The following is a 16,826-nucleotide window of genomic DNA, read 5'->3' on the forward strand; positions in this document are numbered from 1 at the left end:
GCCTGGGCAACAAGAGCAAAACTCAGAGCGAAACTCCGTCTCAAAAAAAAAAAAAAAAATTGACCACTGACTTGGGGCGTTCTCCACTACGGCTTCCCCACCTCCCCGCCGCGGAACCCGGTGATATGGCTGCTGCCGTGCCCCACTCCACGTCTCTCTCCCCGCTGCTTCCCCTTCTCCTGGGCTTCCTGCTCCTCTCCGCTCCGCATGGCTGCAGCGGCCTGCACACCAAGGGCGCCCTTCCCCTGGATACGGTCACTTTCTACAAGGTCATTCCCAAAATCAGGTTCGTCTTGATGAAGTTCAACACCCAGTACCGCTACGGTGAGCAGCAGGATGAGTTCAGGCGTCTTGCTGAAAACTCGGCTTCCAGCGATGATCTCTTGGTGGCAGAGGTGGGGATCTCAGATTATGGTGACAAGCTGAACATGGAGCTGAGTGAGAAATACAAGCTGCACAAAGAGAGCTACCCAGTCTTCTACCTCTCCCGGGAGGGGGACTTTGAGAACTCAGTCCCACGTACTGGAGCAGTTAAGGTTGGAGCCATCCGGCGCTGGCTGAAGGGGCAAGGGGTCTATCTAAGTATGCCAGGTGGCCTGGTGGCCTGCTGCATACGACTCCCTGGCCAGGAGTTCATCAGGGCCTCTGCGTGGAGGCCCACTAGGCCCTTTTGAAGCAGCGGCAGGACCACCTCTCAAGTGTGAAGGAGACTGAGAAGAACTGGGCCGAGCAATACCTGAAGATCACAGAGAAGATCTTAGACCAAGTGGAGGACTTCCCAGCATAGAGATGACATGGATCGCCAGGCTGATTGAGAACAAGTTGAGTGACGGGAAGAAGGAGGAGCTCCAGAAGAGCTTAAACATCCTAACTGCTTTCCAGAAGAAGGGGGCCGAGAAAGAGGCGCCGTAAAAAGGCTCTCTATGGTTTTCCAGGGTTTGGTAGGGGTGGGGAGGGGAGAGTTAACCTGCTGGCTGTGAGTCCTTCGTGAAATATAAGGGGGTGGTGGGAAAAGTGGTACTAACCTACAATCCTGAGCTCTGAGTATGCCTGGACGTTGATGCACATGTGGCTATGCTTGGGATGTCTCTAGCTGGTGTGGGATAGCTGGAGCACTTCTCAGGTGGCTGGTGAAATGACCCCTCAGAAGGAATTGGTGCAATAGAGAAGAGTGAGGAGTGTACGGCCTAGGTCTTTGCCAGGTGTAATTTGGATTCAATTAAAGTTTCAGTGTTTTGGTTAAGTGGAAAAAAAATCAGGACAAAGGCAATATATGAAGTATGAAGAAGTAACTAGTTTTCTTTTTTTTTTTTTTTTTTTTTTTTTGAGACGGAGTCTCGCTCTGTCACCCAGGCGGGAGTGCAGTGGCGCGATCTCGGCTCACTGCAAACTCCACCTCCCGAGTTCACGCCATTCTCCTGCCTCAGCCTCTCCGAGTAGCTGGGACTACAGGCGCCCGCCACCACGCCCAGCTAATTTTTTTGTATTTTTAGTAGAGACGGGGTTTCATAGTGGTCTCGATCTCCTGACCTCGTGATCCGCCCGCCTCGGCCTCCCAAAGTGCTGGGATTACAAGCGTGAGCCACCGCGCCCGGCCAGAAGTAACTAGTTTTCAACAGAAACATCCCATGCAGAAAGTACTTTTAAATGCATGTTTGGCCATGATTCCCTTGTTATGTGATATTGTTGCTGAAAACAATGAACAGTTGTCGCCTATAAGAACCTCAGTCTACGTGTTTAAAGTTAGCAACAAATTTTTTTTTTCTTTTTTTTTTGAGGTGGAATTTCGCTGTGGCACCCAGGCTGGAGTACAGTGGCACGATCTCAGCTCACTGCAACCTCCGCCTCCTGGGTTCTAGCGATTCTCCAGCCTCAGCCTCCCAAGTAGCTAAGATTAACAGGCCTGTGCCACCACACCCAGCTAATTTTTATTTATTTTTACTAGAGATGGGGTTTCAACATGTTGGCCAAGCTGGTCTCGAACTCCTGACCTCAGGTGATCCACCTGCCTTGGCCTCCCAAATTCTGGGGTTACAGGCATGAGCCACCGCACTCAGCCAGCAACAGATTTTTGAAACCTGTTTAAACATCTTCTGGCCGGGCATGGTGGCTCACGCCTGTAATCCCAGCACTTTGGGAGGCCGAGGCAGGCAGATCACGAGGTCAGGAGATCAAGACCATCCTGGCTAATACGGTGAAACCCCGTGTCTACTAAAAATACAAAAAATTAGCTGGGCGTGGTGGTGGGCGCCTGTAGTCCCAGCTACTCGGGAGGCTGAGGCAGGAGAATGACGTGAGCCCGGGAGGTGGAGCTTGCAGTGAGCCAAGATCGTGCCACTGCACTCCAGCCTGGGCAACAAAGCAAGACTCCGTCTCAAAGAAAAAAAAAATCTAAAAAAAGAGCTTCCCTCGGTTTGAAATCCATTTGTTCCAGGTACAATATAGTAATGTGTCTTCTTCACTTTAATTTGCAGAAGCTCCTGATTATGAGGGAAGATGAGAATTTTCTAGCTGGATTTCAACAGAATAGTCAACCTGTGTAATAGGCAAATGGGATTGAAAGAGGAGAATCATGACTGATTATGCATGGCCAATGATACTTTGCTTTCATTTATATCTGTAGACCCTGTAAGTTTGTGCGTGTGTATGTGTGTGTGTGTGTGTGTGTGTGTGTGTGTATAATTGGCAAAAATAAAGACATGTTATAATCCTGAGTGTGAGAAAGAATGGGCTTCACATTTTGGGTTTTGTTTGTTTGTTTTCAAGACAGGTTCCTACTCTGTTGCCCAGGCTGGAGTGCAGTGGCACAACCATGGCTCACTGCCCAGCCTTCAAGGGTCAGCTTCCTCCTGCCTCAGTTTTCAGAGTAGCTGGGAGCACAGGTGTGTGTCACCTGCCCAGCTAATTTTTGTATATTTTTTGTAGAAACAGAGTTTTGCCATGTCGCCCAGGCTGGTCTCAAACTCCTGGGCTCAAGTGATCCACCAACCTCAGCTTCCCAAAGTGCCAGAACTACAGGCGTGAGCCACGGAGCCTGACCTACGTTATTTCTTATACCTTGCTGGGGAAGTGTAAGTTAATACAATCATTTTGGCATTATCTCTTATACCACCCCCAGGTAAACATTCACTCACGAGAAACTCTGACACTTTTTAGATCATAGCAGCACTGTTCACAATGGCAGAGACCTGGCAAAGGCCCAAGTGCCCATCAACAGGAGAGTAGGTGAAGAAACTGGCATTTTGACACAGTGGAATATTTACAGAGCAGTCAAAATCAATAAACGATGACAGCAATTTGGATGATCTTAGCAAAATAATATTAAGTGAAAAAAAGTTATTCTTGGAAGATTACATACCCTTTTTATATTCTTTAAATATTAAAATTGTTTTTTTAAGGAATACATGTAGGTACAATAAAACTTGCTAAAGAGAAAAAGCAAATGAATGAGATCTGTAGGAGTCAGGCTGAGATTCTTAAGTTGTAGGGCAGAGGAGGGGAGGGGACATCAGGAGGCCATATAAAGAGAGATGTAGGTTGTGGTTAAGGTCCTACTTTGGGGCAGTAGGTTCCCTGGTACTTATTATATCATAATAAACAGAGGTGCAAGCAAGCAGCCTAAAAAATGTAGGCAAGTGTAGGCTAAAAATAGGCCAGTAATAATGCCTCATGTACCAATAATTGATTGTGTACACCTGAGGTGAAATAACAAAGCAAATACAAACACACGTACACACCTCAAGCAGTATAAGGGGGTATCAGATGTCTCCCATCCTCCCATGCCTCTTTCAACTTCCCCAGAGGCAACCACCGTTTATCCAGTCTCCTCAAAAGGAGACATAATAAACGTGTGTGTATATATACATATATATATATATATATTTTTTTTTTTTTTGAGATGGAGTCTCACTCTGTCGCCCAGGCTGGAGTGCTGTGGTGCGATCTCGGCTCCACCCCCCGGGTTCAAGTGATTCTCCTGCCTCAGTTTCCCCAGGAGCTGGGATTACAGGCGTCCGCCACCATACCCAGCTAATTTTTTGTATTTTTAGTAGAGACAAGATTCCGTCATGTTGGCCAGGCTGGTCTAGAACTCCTGACCTCATGTGATCCGCCCACCTCGGCCTCCCAAAGTGCTGGGATTACAGGAGTGAGCTACTGCACCTGGCTACATGTATATATTTTCAAATGTCTTTACAGATCCGTGTAACTACACATACAACCCAAAGAAGACTTGAAGCGTTGTGTTTTTCAAAAAGTTTAAGTCTCGGAAATTTAACCTGACGTGTCTTCACCCGGCATTACACAAATATTTATAAGTCGATTCACAACCTGAAAATCAAGGGGAAGTTTGAGGAAAACAGGTCAGCTTTAGAGAAATGGCAACAATTAAGCAAAAATGCTGTTCTCGCAGGCCCTGCCTTGGGGTTCGCCAGCGGTAACCTCACAGAAGGCTCATTACATATGCTGCCAACCCCTCAGGACCACCCCGTAAAACTCATACGCGGCGCTGTTAAAAATACAGATTCTCAGGCCCCGCCCCAAAAACTCAGAGCTGAGCCTGGCTGGGTCTTTTTGAAACAAGGGCCCCCACGTGATTCTCAGGTTCGGGCAAGCTTGGGACACAACCCAGTCTTAAGTAACTCCCCAATTTGAAGAAAGTAAACACCTGGGGGATGTAGGTGGCTTTCTTGCTCCCCGTTAGATGTCATTTACGTGGCGCAAGAAGGGGTCTCCCTCGGGTCTCATCGAGGTCCCAGCCAGTCTGAGCACGAACGCTAATTAGCTCAACCCCCCGAGGACCACGCCTCCGTCACCTGCTGGGCGGGGCCGGCGCCGGGTTGGCCCCAAAAGCACTCCTGTGTGGTCCAAGACCCAGTGCGCCCGAGTCACGGGGCGGGAGCGGGCGCGTGCTGTATAAAAACACGCATTTCTGGCCTCGGCCATCTGAATCCAGAACTTTCGGAATCTGCATTTCTCCCTGCAGTTGGAGACACTCTGGTGTCTCCAACTCATTTAAAATTTAAATTTGGGTAAGCAGCAGGGTTGAGAACCAGGAGTGGAGGTCGTGCTTCTCAGCTTGGATGTACATCAGAATAACCTGTGTGTGTGATGGGGGTGGTAAGGGAGGGAGACGGCTTTAAAAAAAAAAAATCCCAATGCCCAGGTCCCAGCCCAGACCAATTAAGTCCGAATCTAAAAGCGCAGGCTGTGCAGCGCGGCAGCCACAGCGCCACCTGGGAGCTCGTTAGAAATACAGGAGCTCAGGCCCCACCCCAGACCCACTGAGTCAGAATCTGCATTTTAACGAGATCCCCAGTGACTCGTGCGCACATTAAAGTTGGAGGAGAGCTGCGCTTCTGAAATTTTAATGGGCAAACGAATCACCTGGGGATCTCGTTAAAATGCAGACACGGTTTCTCAAACTTTAATGTGCATGCGAATCACCTGGGGATCTTGTTAAAATGCAGATTCTGATTCAGCGGGTCTGGGGTAGAGCCCGAGAGTCTGCATTTCTAACGAGTTCCCAGGTGGCGCGGGCTGCCCGGGCGCGGACCGCAAGTCCACGGGACTCCTGGGGTCTTGGCTCCAGGCCAATCAGCCGTCAGCACTCTTGATAAATCGCCCTGCTCGGCTGATGAGCAGAATTGCTAGGACATGCGCGTTCCGGCTGAAGGGGGTAATTTCCTAACTCCGGGAATTCGTTATGTGAAGTAGGCCACTCCTAGGAACGCGCGGGGAGCCCCGTCCTCGCGCCATGTCGCGGCGCAAGCAGGCCAAGCCTCAGCACCTCAACTCCAAGGAGCCGCGGCCTGTGCGCCGGGAGTGTGCGGAGATGGCCCCGCAGGTGGCGGGGGAGCCGGGTGAGTAGCGCTGCTGGAGCCCCGCCCGGGGGCTGGGGGCTGGTGCTCAGAGGTTCTCCGGACCCGCGCGGGTACGAGGACCCGGCAGCGGACCTGAAAGGGAGGGCGAAGCGTCTGGCGCAGAGTCCTGGGACTCGGACCTGGGCGTCCCCGCCCCCTGCCTTTGTAAATTACACCCTCCTGGAGTCAACCGTCCCTTTCCCCGCCTGGATTCCTCTAGCCACTCCTCTCAAGAGCTAGTCAACGAGCTTTCCTCCCAAACACGCTGGAAGGATGCTTAGAGGACCCCTCAGAGGCTGTTTTCGGGGTGCGCGGGCACCCGAGTCCCCGGCCTCCTTGGCACTGGGCTTCGGCTGTGCGCCTGGAAGGTGGCTTCTTGCCCTGGGGTTACGTTTCAAATGCGTTGTCCAGGGAAGGCCTCACCGAGGAGCGGACGTTCGAGCGAAGACCCAAAGGATGGGAGGGAGCGAGCCGTGCAGGTACCCGGGGGAAGAGCATTCCAGGCCGAGAGAACACAAGCGCAGGGACCCAGGGTGTCAGCGCTGCTGTAGCCGGAGAGGTCACGGGAGGCCCGAGAGGTGATGGGGGCAGTCGGTGGGGGTTGGGGGACGGCCGTGAGCCCCGGTAAGAGCTCTGCATTTTATCTGAGCGAAGTAGGAGCTGTGGTGGGGATAGAGCAGTGATACTGTCGTACTTAACAGGCGGCCCTCACACCCCCTCCTCGGCTGCCACGTGGACACGGGATGTAGCAAGGAGATCCTCGGCTACCCTAAGCCCCCTGGGCAGCATTTCTCGTCCCGGGATCCTCCGCTTCAGAAGAGCCTGCGGGAGGGGACCTTTTCTCGCTTGCCAAATCCTTCCTGCAAGTTAGGGATCCCCCCCTTCCCCCGCCTCCACTGGAATCTCAGGGGTGGGGTTGGAGAATCTGCATTCTTAAGGCGCTTCCCTTTTTGCTTATCTTGTGCTTAGATTAAGAGATTGCGGGTTCCTACTTTCTCTTCGGCTACCAGCTCCCCGTGGTTAGCCGATACCTTTCCTTTAAGGGGGTGAGGAAAGGAGTTGTAACTGGACTTCCTCTTCTCCCCCGCTCTTTCCTGGCGCGGAAAAGAGGATGGGTCCCCTCTCCGGGGAGTCTCACCCTTCCAGAGGCGCGGGCTCTCCAGCTTCCGCATCAACTTCCACCACAGTCGGTCTGGTGGGTTTTGACCACACCTTCCTGAGGAGATGGTGGAGGGGAGTAGTTTAATGAAGTCTCCACTAAACGAATAGCTTATATGTTAAAGCTTGTTCGGGTGGAGCTACCATAACCAGAATAGTATAACCACCCTCGTGCCCGAGGCCTGGGATGGAGATAGGCAGGTGAGACTTACAGGATCCCGTCCCCTGGGTCGAGGGGCGGGGCTCTTGCTGATCTCTGCGCCTAGGAGAAGCTGCGGAGGTACTGGGGATGCTGAGTCTTTTGGGGGAGGTGTTTATAGAAGAGAATTGCCGAATAACCCCAGGCTGGATTTGAAAGTCTGTGCACTGAGCTACTTTGGATTTCTGCAGCCAGCGCTGCGAGGCGCCTTCTGGAGCCGCACCCAGTGTTTCGGGCATGGGGAGGGTGTTGTGTGTCCTGGAGTACTGTGGTGCCTTCTGTGGGAGCAGGACGCAAACTCCGCCAGCCCAGTAGTGTGCCTCAACCCCAGCCACCACTTCGGAGAAAAACCCGTCTTCCAACGGACGTTTTATCCTAGTACCTTTGGTCTGCGACACTGGCAAGGGGGTACATTTTTTACTAAGGTTGGGCCATTCTTAATGTGCAAGTGTCTTTGCAACTCAAGTAGCTTTTGGAGGAAAATAAAATGGAAAGTAATTAGTAGGCTTCCTGTCACCACCAGTAAAATGATGGAGGGGCCGGAGGAACCTTAGGGAACATCATCCGTTTCCCCAGGAGTTAAAACCCTCGCCATGCTAACCTGGTTTCTAATAGTCAAATGTGGCCCACCCCCACTTCCAGAGGCAGAGGGTCTCCCCCTGCTGCACCTTTCCCAGGAGAGTGGCCTTCAGGCCTTCTTTGGTTTCCTGGATGTCTAAATGTAAAAGAAATCAGAGGCCCCTCACACCTCCCCGTCAGATGCTCTATCTGGGTCATCCTTTAACCCACCTCTCTCTCTTTTCTAGTTTGCATTGAAAACAAGCATTTTTCTCCCCCTGAGAATCTGGTAGAATCTTACGTGTGTATATCAGTGAATAACACTAATAGCATTTATACAGTATTGACTAATACATGAGGTTCTCTTACATATACTAAAGAACTTCATCTAAGCTGATGAGACGGCCATAATACCCATTTCACAGATGTGGAAACTGAGGAACCGGGGAAGTTGAGTAGCTTATCCAGGGGACACAGCTAATGGTAAAACCGGAATTGAAACTTATCAGCTGGTTTCCCAGTCTGTTCCCCAAACCACTGTGTTATACAGTGCCTCACTTAGATTTGTTTTCAGTCTTGCTTGACTTCTGTGGAATTAAAACCCTCAAGAGTTTAATGGTTTTCTACTATGTGTTGCTAAGTAATGAGGCTTTGTTTGTGTCTGTCCCTGAGGGACATAGGATAGGTTGCAGATCTGGCAAGTGTGGGTTCCAATGAACTGAAAACTTCCAGTCCTGCAACCTTGAGCATCTGAGCCAGTTTCTTGCTCACAGAGCAAGAGTCTCAAAAGTATCGTTCCCAGATCAGCATCGGCATCAATTGGGAACTTGTTAGAAGTGAAAAATTGCACGCTCCACCCCATACCTACTCAATCAGGAACTCCAAATGGGGAGCCCATGCCACCTGTGTTTTAAGCAGCCTTCTAGGCAATTCTGACACACGCTGATGTCTGAGAACCACTGGCTGTGAGCTGTGCTTCTCAAATTGTAATGTGCTGTCCTCAGGAATCACCTGGGGACCTGGCTAAAGTACAGACTGGTTCTGTAAGTTTGGAGTAGGGCCTGAGACTCTGCTGCCTTTTTTTTTTTTTTCTTTCTTTGAGATGGAGTCACTCTCGCCAGGCTGGAGTGCAGTGGCACGATCTGGACTCACTGCAACCTCTGCCTCGCAGGTTCAAGCGATTCTCTTGCCTCAGTCTCCTGAGTAGCTGAGATTACAGGCACGTGCCACCACACCTTGGCTAATTTTTTTTTTTTTTTTTTTTTTTTTTTTTTGTATTTTTAGTGGAGACAGGTTTCACTGTGTTAGCCAGGATGGTCTCGATCTGACCTTGTGATCAGCCTGCCTCAGCCTCCCCAAGTGCTAGGATTACAGGTGTGAGCCACTGTACCCGGCTGAGACTCTGCATTTTTAACAAGCTCTCAGGTGATCCTGGTGCTCTAGGGACCACCCTCTGAGTAGCAAGGACTTACAAGTAATAACAGCAGAATCATCTGGCAAGTGCTTCAAAAATGCAAGACGCTGAGGCCAGGTGTGGTGGCTCATGCCTATAATCCCAGCACTTTGAGTGGTTAAGGTGGGCAGATTGCTTGAGCTCAGAAGTTTGAGACCAGCATGGGCAACACGGCAAAAACCCTGTCTCTACAAAAAAAACAAAAACTAACCAGATGTGGTGGTGCATGCCTGTGGTCCCAGCTACTCGGGAGGCTGAGGTAGGAGGATGGCTTGAGCCTGGAAGGCGGAGGTTGCAGTGAGCCATGTTGGTGCCACTGCACTCCAGCCTGGGTGACAGCGAGACCTTGCCTCAAAAAAAATCACAAGTCCCTGGAATCACAAGTCCCTACTTGATCCACACTACCACCCCTCCCCCTGCCCCTAAGTTTTCAGTGAGTATAGGGTAAGGCTTGGGAAACTACACTGAACCCACGATCTAGGTGATTGTGACACAGTATCAGGATTACACTTGGAAGAAACACTGGGAATAGGACTAGTGCAGACTTTCTCAACCCCAGCCCTATTGACCTTTGGGGCTGCATTGTTTCCTTGTGGGGGCTGTCCTATGCACTGTAGGGTGTCTAGCAGCATCCCTGGCCTTCACCCACTAGATGCCATTCTCAAACATGCACGCAAACCGAATCATGACAATTGAAAATGTTCCAGGCCTTGCCGAGTGTCCTTTGGGGGTAGAATGGCCCCCAGCTGAGAGCCACTGGACTAGATCACTTGTTGAGGGGCTTCGAGCACAGCTGCTAGGATGTGAAATCTGTAGTCCTCACTTGTGACATCTGAAGCCACACAACTATTTACTCAGATGACACTGTACTGAGAACTTACATTTTTTCATCTTGTTTAACTCTGCAACTCTGAGGCATGTATGTTATCTCCTTTTGCAAATGAGTAAACTGAAGCTCAGAAAGGTTAAGTAGCTTGCCGATAGTCGCACAGCACATAGCTGAGCAAACTCTGCCTAAAACCGAAGCCCTCATCACTGTGCTCTACAGCCCCTCATGCTAAGATTCCTTTACCCGCACAAACTTCTCAATAAAAGCGATAATCTACCTTTTGTAATAACCTTAGGACAGAGAAAGTCCCAGACCTTGGCCTATAATTCATAAGCTAGTCAATCTTTTAAGACTTTAGATGGCTGTACACAGTGGCTCATGGCTATAGTCTCAGCACTTTGGGAGGCTGAGGTGGGCGGATCACTTGAGATCAGGAGTTCAAGACCAACTTGGCCAACATGGTGAAACCCTGTCTCTACTAAAAATACAAAAATTAGGCAGGCGTGGTGGCACACCTTTGTAATCCCAGCTACCTGGGAGTCTGAGGCAGGAGGATCGCTTGAACCCAGGAGGCAGAGGTTGCAGTGAGCTGAGATGGTGCCACTGCACTACAGTCTGGGTGACAGAGTGAGACTCTGTTTTAAAAAAAAAAAAAAAAAAAAAAAAAAAAAAAACTTTGGGAGGCCGAGGCGGGTGGATCATGAGGTCAGGAGGTCGAGACCATCCTGGCTAACACGGTGGAATCCCATCTCTACTAAAAATACAAAAAATTAGCCAGGCATGGTGGCAGGCGCCTGTAGTCCCAGCTACTTGGGAGGCTGAGGCAGGAGAATGGCGTGAACCTGGGAGGCGGAACTTGCAGTGAGCCGAGATCGCACCACTGCACTCCAGCCTGGGTGACAGCGAGACTCCATCTCAAAAAAAAACAAAAAACCTTCAGACCTTGATAGGACCTTTTTTCCTTTTAGATTTAAGTCTATTCTGAGATATTTCAGAATCTTCTAGGAGTACTTAATCTTTGCTATAGGAATCTTAAAACCTGTATATTAGATTGAAACATGAAATTATTTGACCATTTTGGCTAACAAAAATGGCAATTTCACCTAGTTCAACCTTCCTAAAAATAGAATAATATAGTGAATTCTCATCCATTGATCCACTTCAACCATTAATTGCATGTGGCCAATCTCATTTCTCCTTATGCCAGCTCTCCACCTGCCCTGGATTATTTTTTAAGACAAATTTGCATATCATACAACTTGTAAATGTTTCATCATTCATCCTTAGACTATGGGGAATGCTTTTTAAGCTCTAATTCCATTTTCACACCAATGTATAAAACCTCTGTAGCAAACTTCCAGTGAGTGAGCACACTTCTTACTATCTCAAACAGCTTTTCCAGCATATTCTAATCAGGAGCCAAGTAAAGTCCCGACATTGTCGACCACCTCAAGTCTCTCAGTCTTTGGTTTTTCTCCTCTTCCATCTTTCTTCTTTCAAGTTATTTGTTGAAACAGCTGTTTTATCCTGGAGATCAGTGATGTGTGGCCTGTGACCTTTTGCTGAACTGAGGCAAAACAAATCAGAAATCCAGAGTAAGCATCTTAAAAAAAAAAAAAGTTTGACATTGCCATGGCATCCAGCTTTTTGCGTATCTAATGGTTGTTTGGGCTCTTTTTGTCTTATTCCACCTCTCTCCTAATTCACGTTTATTATATTTTACAGAAATATCAGCCTGGGATGGATTAGAAATTGTTTGAAAAAACTAGGTCTTCACGCCATTTAAGAAGTACTCATATTATGTTTTTTAGTTTAGATTTTGCCAGTTTCCCTGTTACGTGACAGTGTCCTGTCCCCTGTATTTCTTGGAAACTGTAGTAAGGGGAAGGAGGACTTTTGCAAGACAGAGCATATATGGCTTGCTTTTTTTTTTTTTTTTTTTTGTAAAGACAGAGTCTTGCTCTGTTGCCTAGGCTGGAGTGCAGTGGCATGATCTCGGCTCACTGCAACCTCTGCCTCCCGGATTCCAGCGATTCTCCTGCCTCAGCCTCCCGAGTAGCTGGGACTACAGGCACACGCCACCACGCCTGGCTGATTCTTGTATTTTTAGTAGAGACGGGGTTTCACCATATTGGCCAGGCTGGTCTCGAACTCCTGAAGTCATACTCCACCCACCTCAGCCTCCCAAAGTGCTGGGATTACAGGCATGAGCCACCCCGCCTGGCCACGTGGCTTTCATTTTTTTAAAGTTTTTTCTGGAAAGGTGAAGGGAGGTGAAATAAGCCCAAACCTACTGTATTCTAAGAGTTAGCATGGCGGTTATAATTGAGAAACTAAGCAAAACCTTATGCCTCAATTTTAGCTTCAGAACTTGATGAAGTTCCAAAAGCAACCTGCCTCTCCACCGAAAGCAGTGACACTCCGAAGGCCCCTGTCATCACTCTTCCCTCAGAGGCAAGGGAACAAATGGCCACCCTTGGAGAGAGGACATTCAACTGTTGCTACCCAGGTAAGAATAAAACCCGGCGTGCTGAGCCCTTTCTGAGCCAAGCACTGATCTGCAAGCCCTGCGTGAATCCCTGAGCTGCCTGCTTGTGTTACTCTTGCATGCTGACAACACGCGAGCATCTACATCAGCACACGCAGCCTTCCCTGGGGGCCTAAGAGTCCTGTAGCATCCAGAGCTCAGCGTGGGACTCGTCAGAACGTTGGATTCATAGTAGCTTCCACCCTGAGGTTATACATATACAGACACTTTTTTTTTTTTTTTGGAGGCAGTTTCACTCTTGTTGCCCAGGCTGGAGTGCAATGGCGTGATCTCAGCTCACCGCAATCTCTGCCTCTCAGGTTCTAGCAATTCTCCTGCCTCAGCCTCCCAAGATAAGGTCTTGCTCTGTTAAGGCTGGAGTATAGTGGTGTGATCATAACTCACTACAGCCTCCAACTCACTGAGTGCATGTGATCTTCCCTCATCGGCCCCCTGAGTAGTTGGGACTACAGGCATGCACCACCATGTCTGGCTAACTTTTTTTTTTAATAGGTGGTGGGAGTCTGTTACCCAGGCTGGTCTCAAGCTTCTGGCCTCCAGTGATTCTCCCACCTTGGTCTCCCAAGCTTGGGGATGGCAGGCATGAGCCACCACACTCAACCAAGGTTCCCTTTTAAGAATTATATTTTTCAGGCTGGGCGTGGTGGCTCACACCTATAATCTCAGCACTTTGGGAAGCCGGAGTGGGCAGATCACCTGAGTTCAGGAGTTCAAGACCAGACCAGCCTGGCCAACATGGCGAAACCCCATCTCTACCAAAAGTACAAAAATTAGCCGGGCGTGGTGGCAGGCGCCTGTAATCCCAGCTACTCGGGAGGCTGAAGCAGGGGAATCTCTTGAACCCGGGAGGCGGAGGTTGCAGTGAGCCAAGGTCAAACCACTGTACTCCAGCCTGGGCAACAGAGCAAAACTGTCTCCAAAAAAAAAAAAAAAAATTTATTTTTCTTTTCTAGGTTGCCACTTCAAAACTGTCCATGGCATGAAAGACTTGGACCGCCATCTCAGAATCCACACGGGTAGGTATCCATTCTGTTCAACAGCTCAGTAAGAAGATAGGAAGTGAATGTGAATTAAGCGCTAGGGACACAGTAATGAACAGGACAGTCTGTCTCATCTGCCTCATGAAACTCAGTCTAGTGGGGTGGGCTTGGGAAAAGGAGCAAAAGGGCTGTGACATGAAGATGAAGCGGTTGCTAGGATGAGCTACACAGAGCCTGTGGCTATAGTAATCTTAGAGCAATAAGGTGGCTTAAAGTTGCTTTTTTTTAGGGCAGCCAGCTGCTGAGAAGAGAAATAAGACTTGCTGAAGCAAAGGAGTGCCATAATCCATAGCAGGAGTCTACAAACTGCAGCCCATGGGCAACTCCAGCCTGTTGGCATGCTCCTTCATTTACCTATTGCTTGCAGCTCTCTGGCCTTACAAGAGGTAGTTGTTACAGGGACTGTAGGGTGCACAAAGCCTAAAATACTATTTTTTTGTTTTGTTTTGTTTTGTTTTTGAGACAGAGTCCTGCTCTGTCACCCAGGCTAGAGTGCAGTGGTGCAATCTCAGTTCATTGCAACCCCCACCTCCCAGGTTCAAGTGATTCTTCTGATCCAGCCTCCCGAATAGCTAGGATTACAGGCGCCTGCCACCACACCCAGCTAATTTTTCTATTTTTAGTAGAGATGGGGTTTGGCTATGTTGGCCAAGCTGGTCTCAAACTCCTGACCTCAGGTGATCCACCTGCCTTGGCTTCCTAAAGTGCTGGGATTACAGGCATGAGCTACCATGCCTGTCCTGCCTAAAATACTATCTAGCCCTTTACAAAACACTTTGCCAACCCTTAGTCTGTAGTACAAATCCTGTACTTGCATGTTTGAGTTGAGGATATTGGTTCTTTCAGAAACCAGTCTCAGTGGCTTAAACGTAATCTGGTTTATTTCTTGAGTATATCTTCGGAGGCATAGAGTCCACAGCTGGTCCAATGGCTCTGCCATCCTGGACATGTGGCGTAGCCTCTGGGTCTGAGGTAGCTGCTGTAGTTCTCTGCATCTCTTAACCAGCGGGCAATGAATGTGGGCCAGGGAGCCCACAGTATGCCTCCCTTGGGCTGTGACCCAGAAGCAGCAGCCCTTCTGACCTAGGGGAACATGAGCAGGACTTAGTCATGGCCACACTGAGTGTCAAGGGGGCATGACGGTTGTTGTTTTTGTTTTGTTTTTTGTTTTTTTTTGAAACGGAGTCTCGCTCTGTCACCCAGGCTGGAGTGCAGTGGCACTATCTCGGCTCACTGCAAGCTCCGCCTCCCGGGTTCATGCCATTCTCCTGCCTCAGCCTCCCAAGTAGCTGGGATTACAGGTGTGCACCACCATGCCCTGCTAATTTTTTGTATTTTTAGTAGAGACGGGGTTTCATCATGTTAGCCAGGATGGTCTTGATCTCCTGACCTCATAATCCACCTGCCTCAGCCTCCCAAAGTGCTGGGATTACAGGCATGAGCCACTGTGCCCAGCCGAGAGATGGTTTTAAGAGGGGCAGCACATGCCCAGATGAGCCTCTGGAACCCCTTCACTGAGAGGACAGAGATTTCTGAACAAAGATGGTGGTCTCTGTCCAGAAAGATGGGCATTGTGCTATAATAGAGGGCCACTTTTGCCTGGGGACGGTGGATCACCCGACAAGCGTGTTAGCAAGGAAATGTTTGATCTTCACCTTGAAAGACAGGCTACCAGGATGACGATGTCAGTGAAAGCATGCAGATTCAGGAGCCGTTTGAGGAATCTCAGAGTGGGTGACTTTATCCTGAAAATAACTTGAGTGCTTGTTCTCAACTGGGGCTAGGCTATTGCCATTCAGTGAGTGGAGGCCAAAAATCTTAAAATTCACAAGATAACCTTCACAAGAATTAAAGGCCTGGAACGTCCACAGTGCTGGGGTCGACCCCAAGAGATGTACAGGGGCTGGATTAATGTTTTCTTGAGGTACTGCAGAGCATGCTGGGGATCCAGGACACATAAGGTAACGCCTTGTTCTTGAGTTGGGTAAGCAGACGCACCTCCCTAGTGTAAGCAAACTTAGGCCACTTCCCTGGGCCCAAGGTGACTGCTTTAGTTCTCTGAATTTAACTAATGGAAAGTAGGAGAAAAGGCATGGAGGCCTCACGGTATTCCTCGCTTGGGGCGTGACCCAGAAGTAGCATCCTTTGTGACTACTGGGACTCAAGTAATAGTGGTTTAAAGCCAAAGTATTTCTGCACCATGACGTTCCAGGTGTAAGTGATCAGGCTGGTGTGGCACCGGCCCAGTGGTTTCAGGGACCCAGGCTCTTGCGTTGCTTTGTCATCCCAAGGGTACAGCTCTCATTAGCCTGCTCCACAATGGCCTCCTGCCACCTTAAAGGCACATCACTCGAGCTCATCTGTTTGGCCAGAACTTAATCCCATGGCCACTCCCAGCTGTGGAAATGAAGGCTGGGAAAAGGAAGTTTCTCCTATGTGGTCATGTGCCCAGCTACAAAGAAGGTTCTGTTACCAAGAGAAGAGGGGAAAGGTCAGGGTGTCTCTGACCCAGCTGTAAGTGGGAGGCAGGGATTCTAACGTGGTTCTTTTGGATTGCCTAAGTAAATTAACGTATGCAAGTAAGTTTTCTCTTTCTGACTTTGTATTTGACCTTGTGTGCCTTGGCTTTGGTGCTTCAGTTCAAACTGAAGAGTAGCAGTCAACGCAAACCATCTGTCTTATTCCTCATCATGGGCATGCTTCGATGTCACCATCATTGTAGGGTTAGAACCCCTGGGATTTTAGTTGAGATCACTTATTGCATTCGTTTATTTCTAGCTTTCTGAGGTTGGTTTTCTGAGGTGTGTGTTTAATTGGGAATAGTGATTGCATTTCAAATGTATTGCATTTTCCTTTTTATTTATTTATGTATTTATTATTTATTTATTTATTTATTTTGAGACAGGGTCTTCCTCTGTTGCCCAGGCTGGAATGCAGTAGTGCAATCAGGTTCAAGTGATCCTCATGCCTCTGCTTCTCGAGTAGCTGGGGCTGCAGGCATGCCCCATTACGCCCAGCTAATTTTATTTTATTTTGTAGTGATGAGGTCTCACTATGTTGTCAAGGCTGGTCTCAAACTCCTGGCCTCAAGTGATCTTCCTGCCTCGGCCTTCCAAAGTGCTAGGATTACAGGCGTGAGCCACCCTTCCCCCCAGCCCTATATTGCTAGCTTAAGATGGT

At 49.0% G+C, this 16,826-nt stretch overlaps 1 protein-coding gene and 1 pseudogene across 4 annotated transcripts in view; both read left to right on the top strand.

The window, feature by feature from the left end:
* The window catches only part of ZFP64 (ZFP64 zinc finger protein), a 114,987-nt gene that overhangs the window by 87,995 nt on the left and 10,166 nt on the right, over positions 1 to 16,826 (top strand). For 3 of the 4 annotated variants that reach the window (XM_063634207.1, XM_063634205.1, XM_055265650.2), the window contains 2 exons: positions 12,421 to 12,567; positions 13,560 to 13,622. In XM_063634207.1, coding sequence (XP_063490277.1) covers positions 12,421 to 12,567; positions 13,560 to 13,622 — 210 coding nt within the window. Of the gene's footprint in view, positions 1 to 5,633; positions 5,862 to 12,420; positions 12,568 to 13,559; positions 13,623 to 16,826 lie in introns of those variants that run through there. The other variant, XM_055265652.2, reaches the window with a different exon arrangement.
* LOC129474365 (endoplasmic reticulum resident protein 29-like) lies at positions 70 to 1,249 on the top strand (annotated as a pseudogene).

This window comes from Symphalangus syndactylus, chromosome 24, assembly GCF_028878055.3.
Source record: "Symphalangus syndactylus isolate Jambi chromosome 24, NHGRI_mSymSyn1-v2.1_pri, whole genome shotgun sequence".
NCBI lineage: Eukaryota > Metazoa > Chordata > Mammalia > Primates > Hylobatidae > Symphalangus > Symphalangus syndactylus.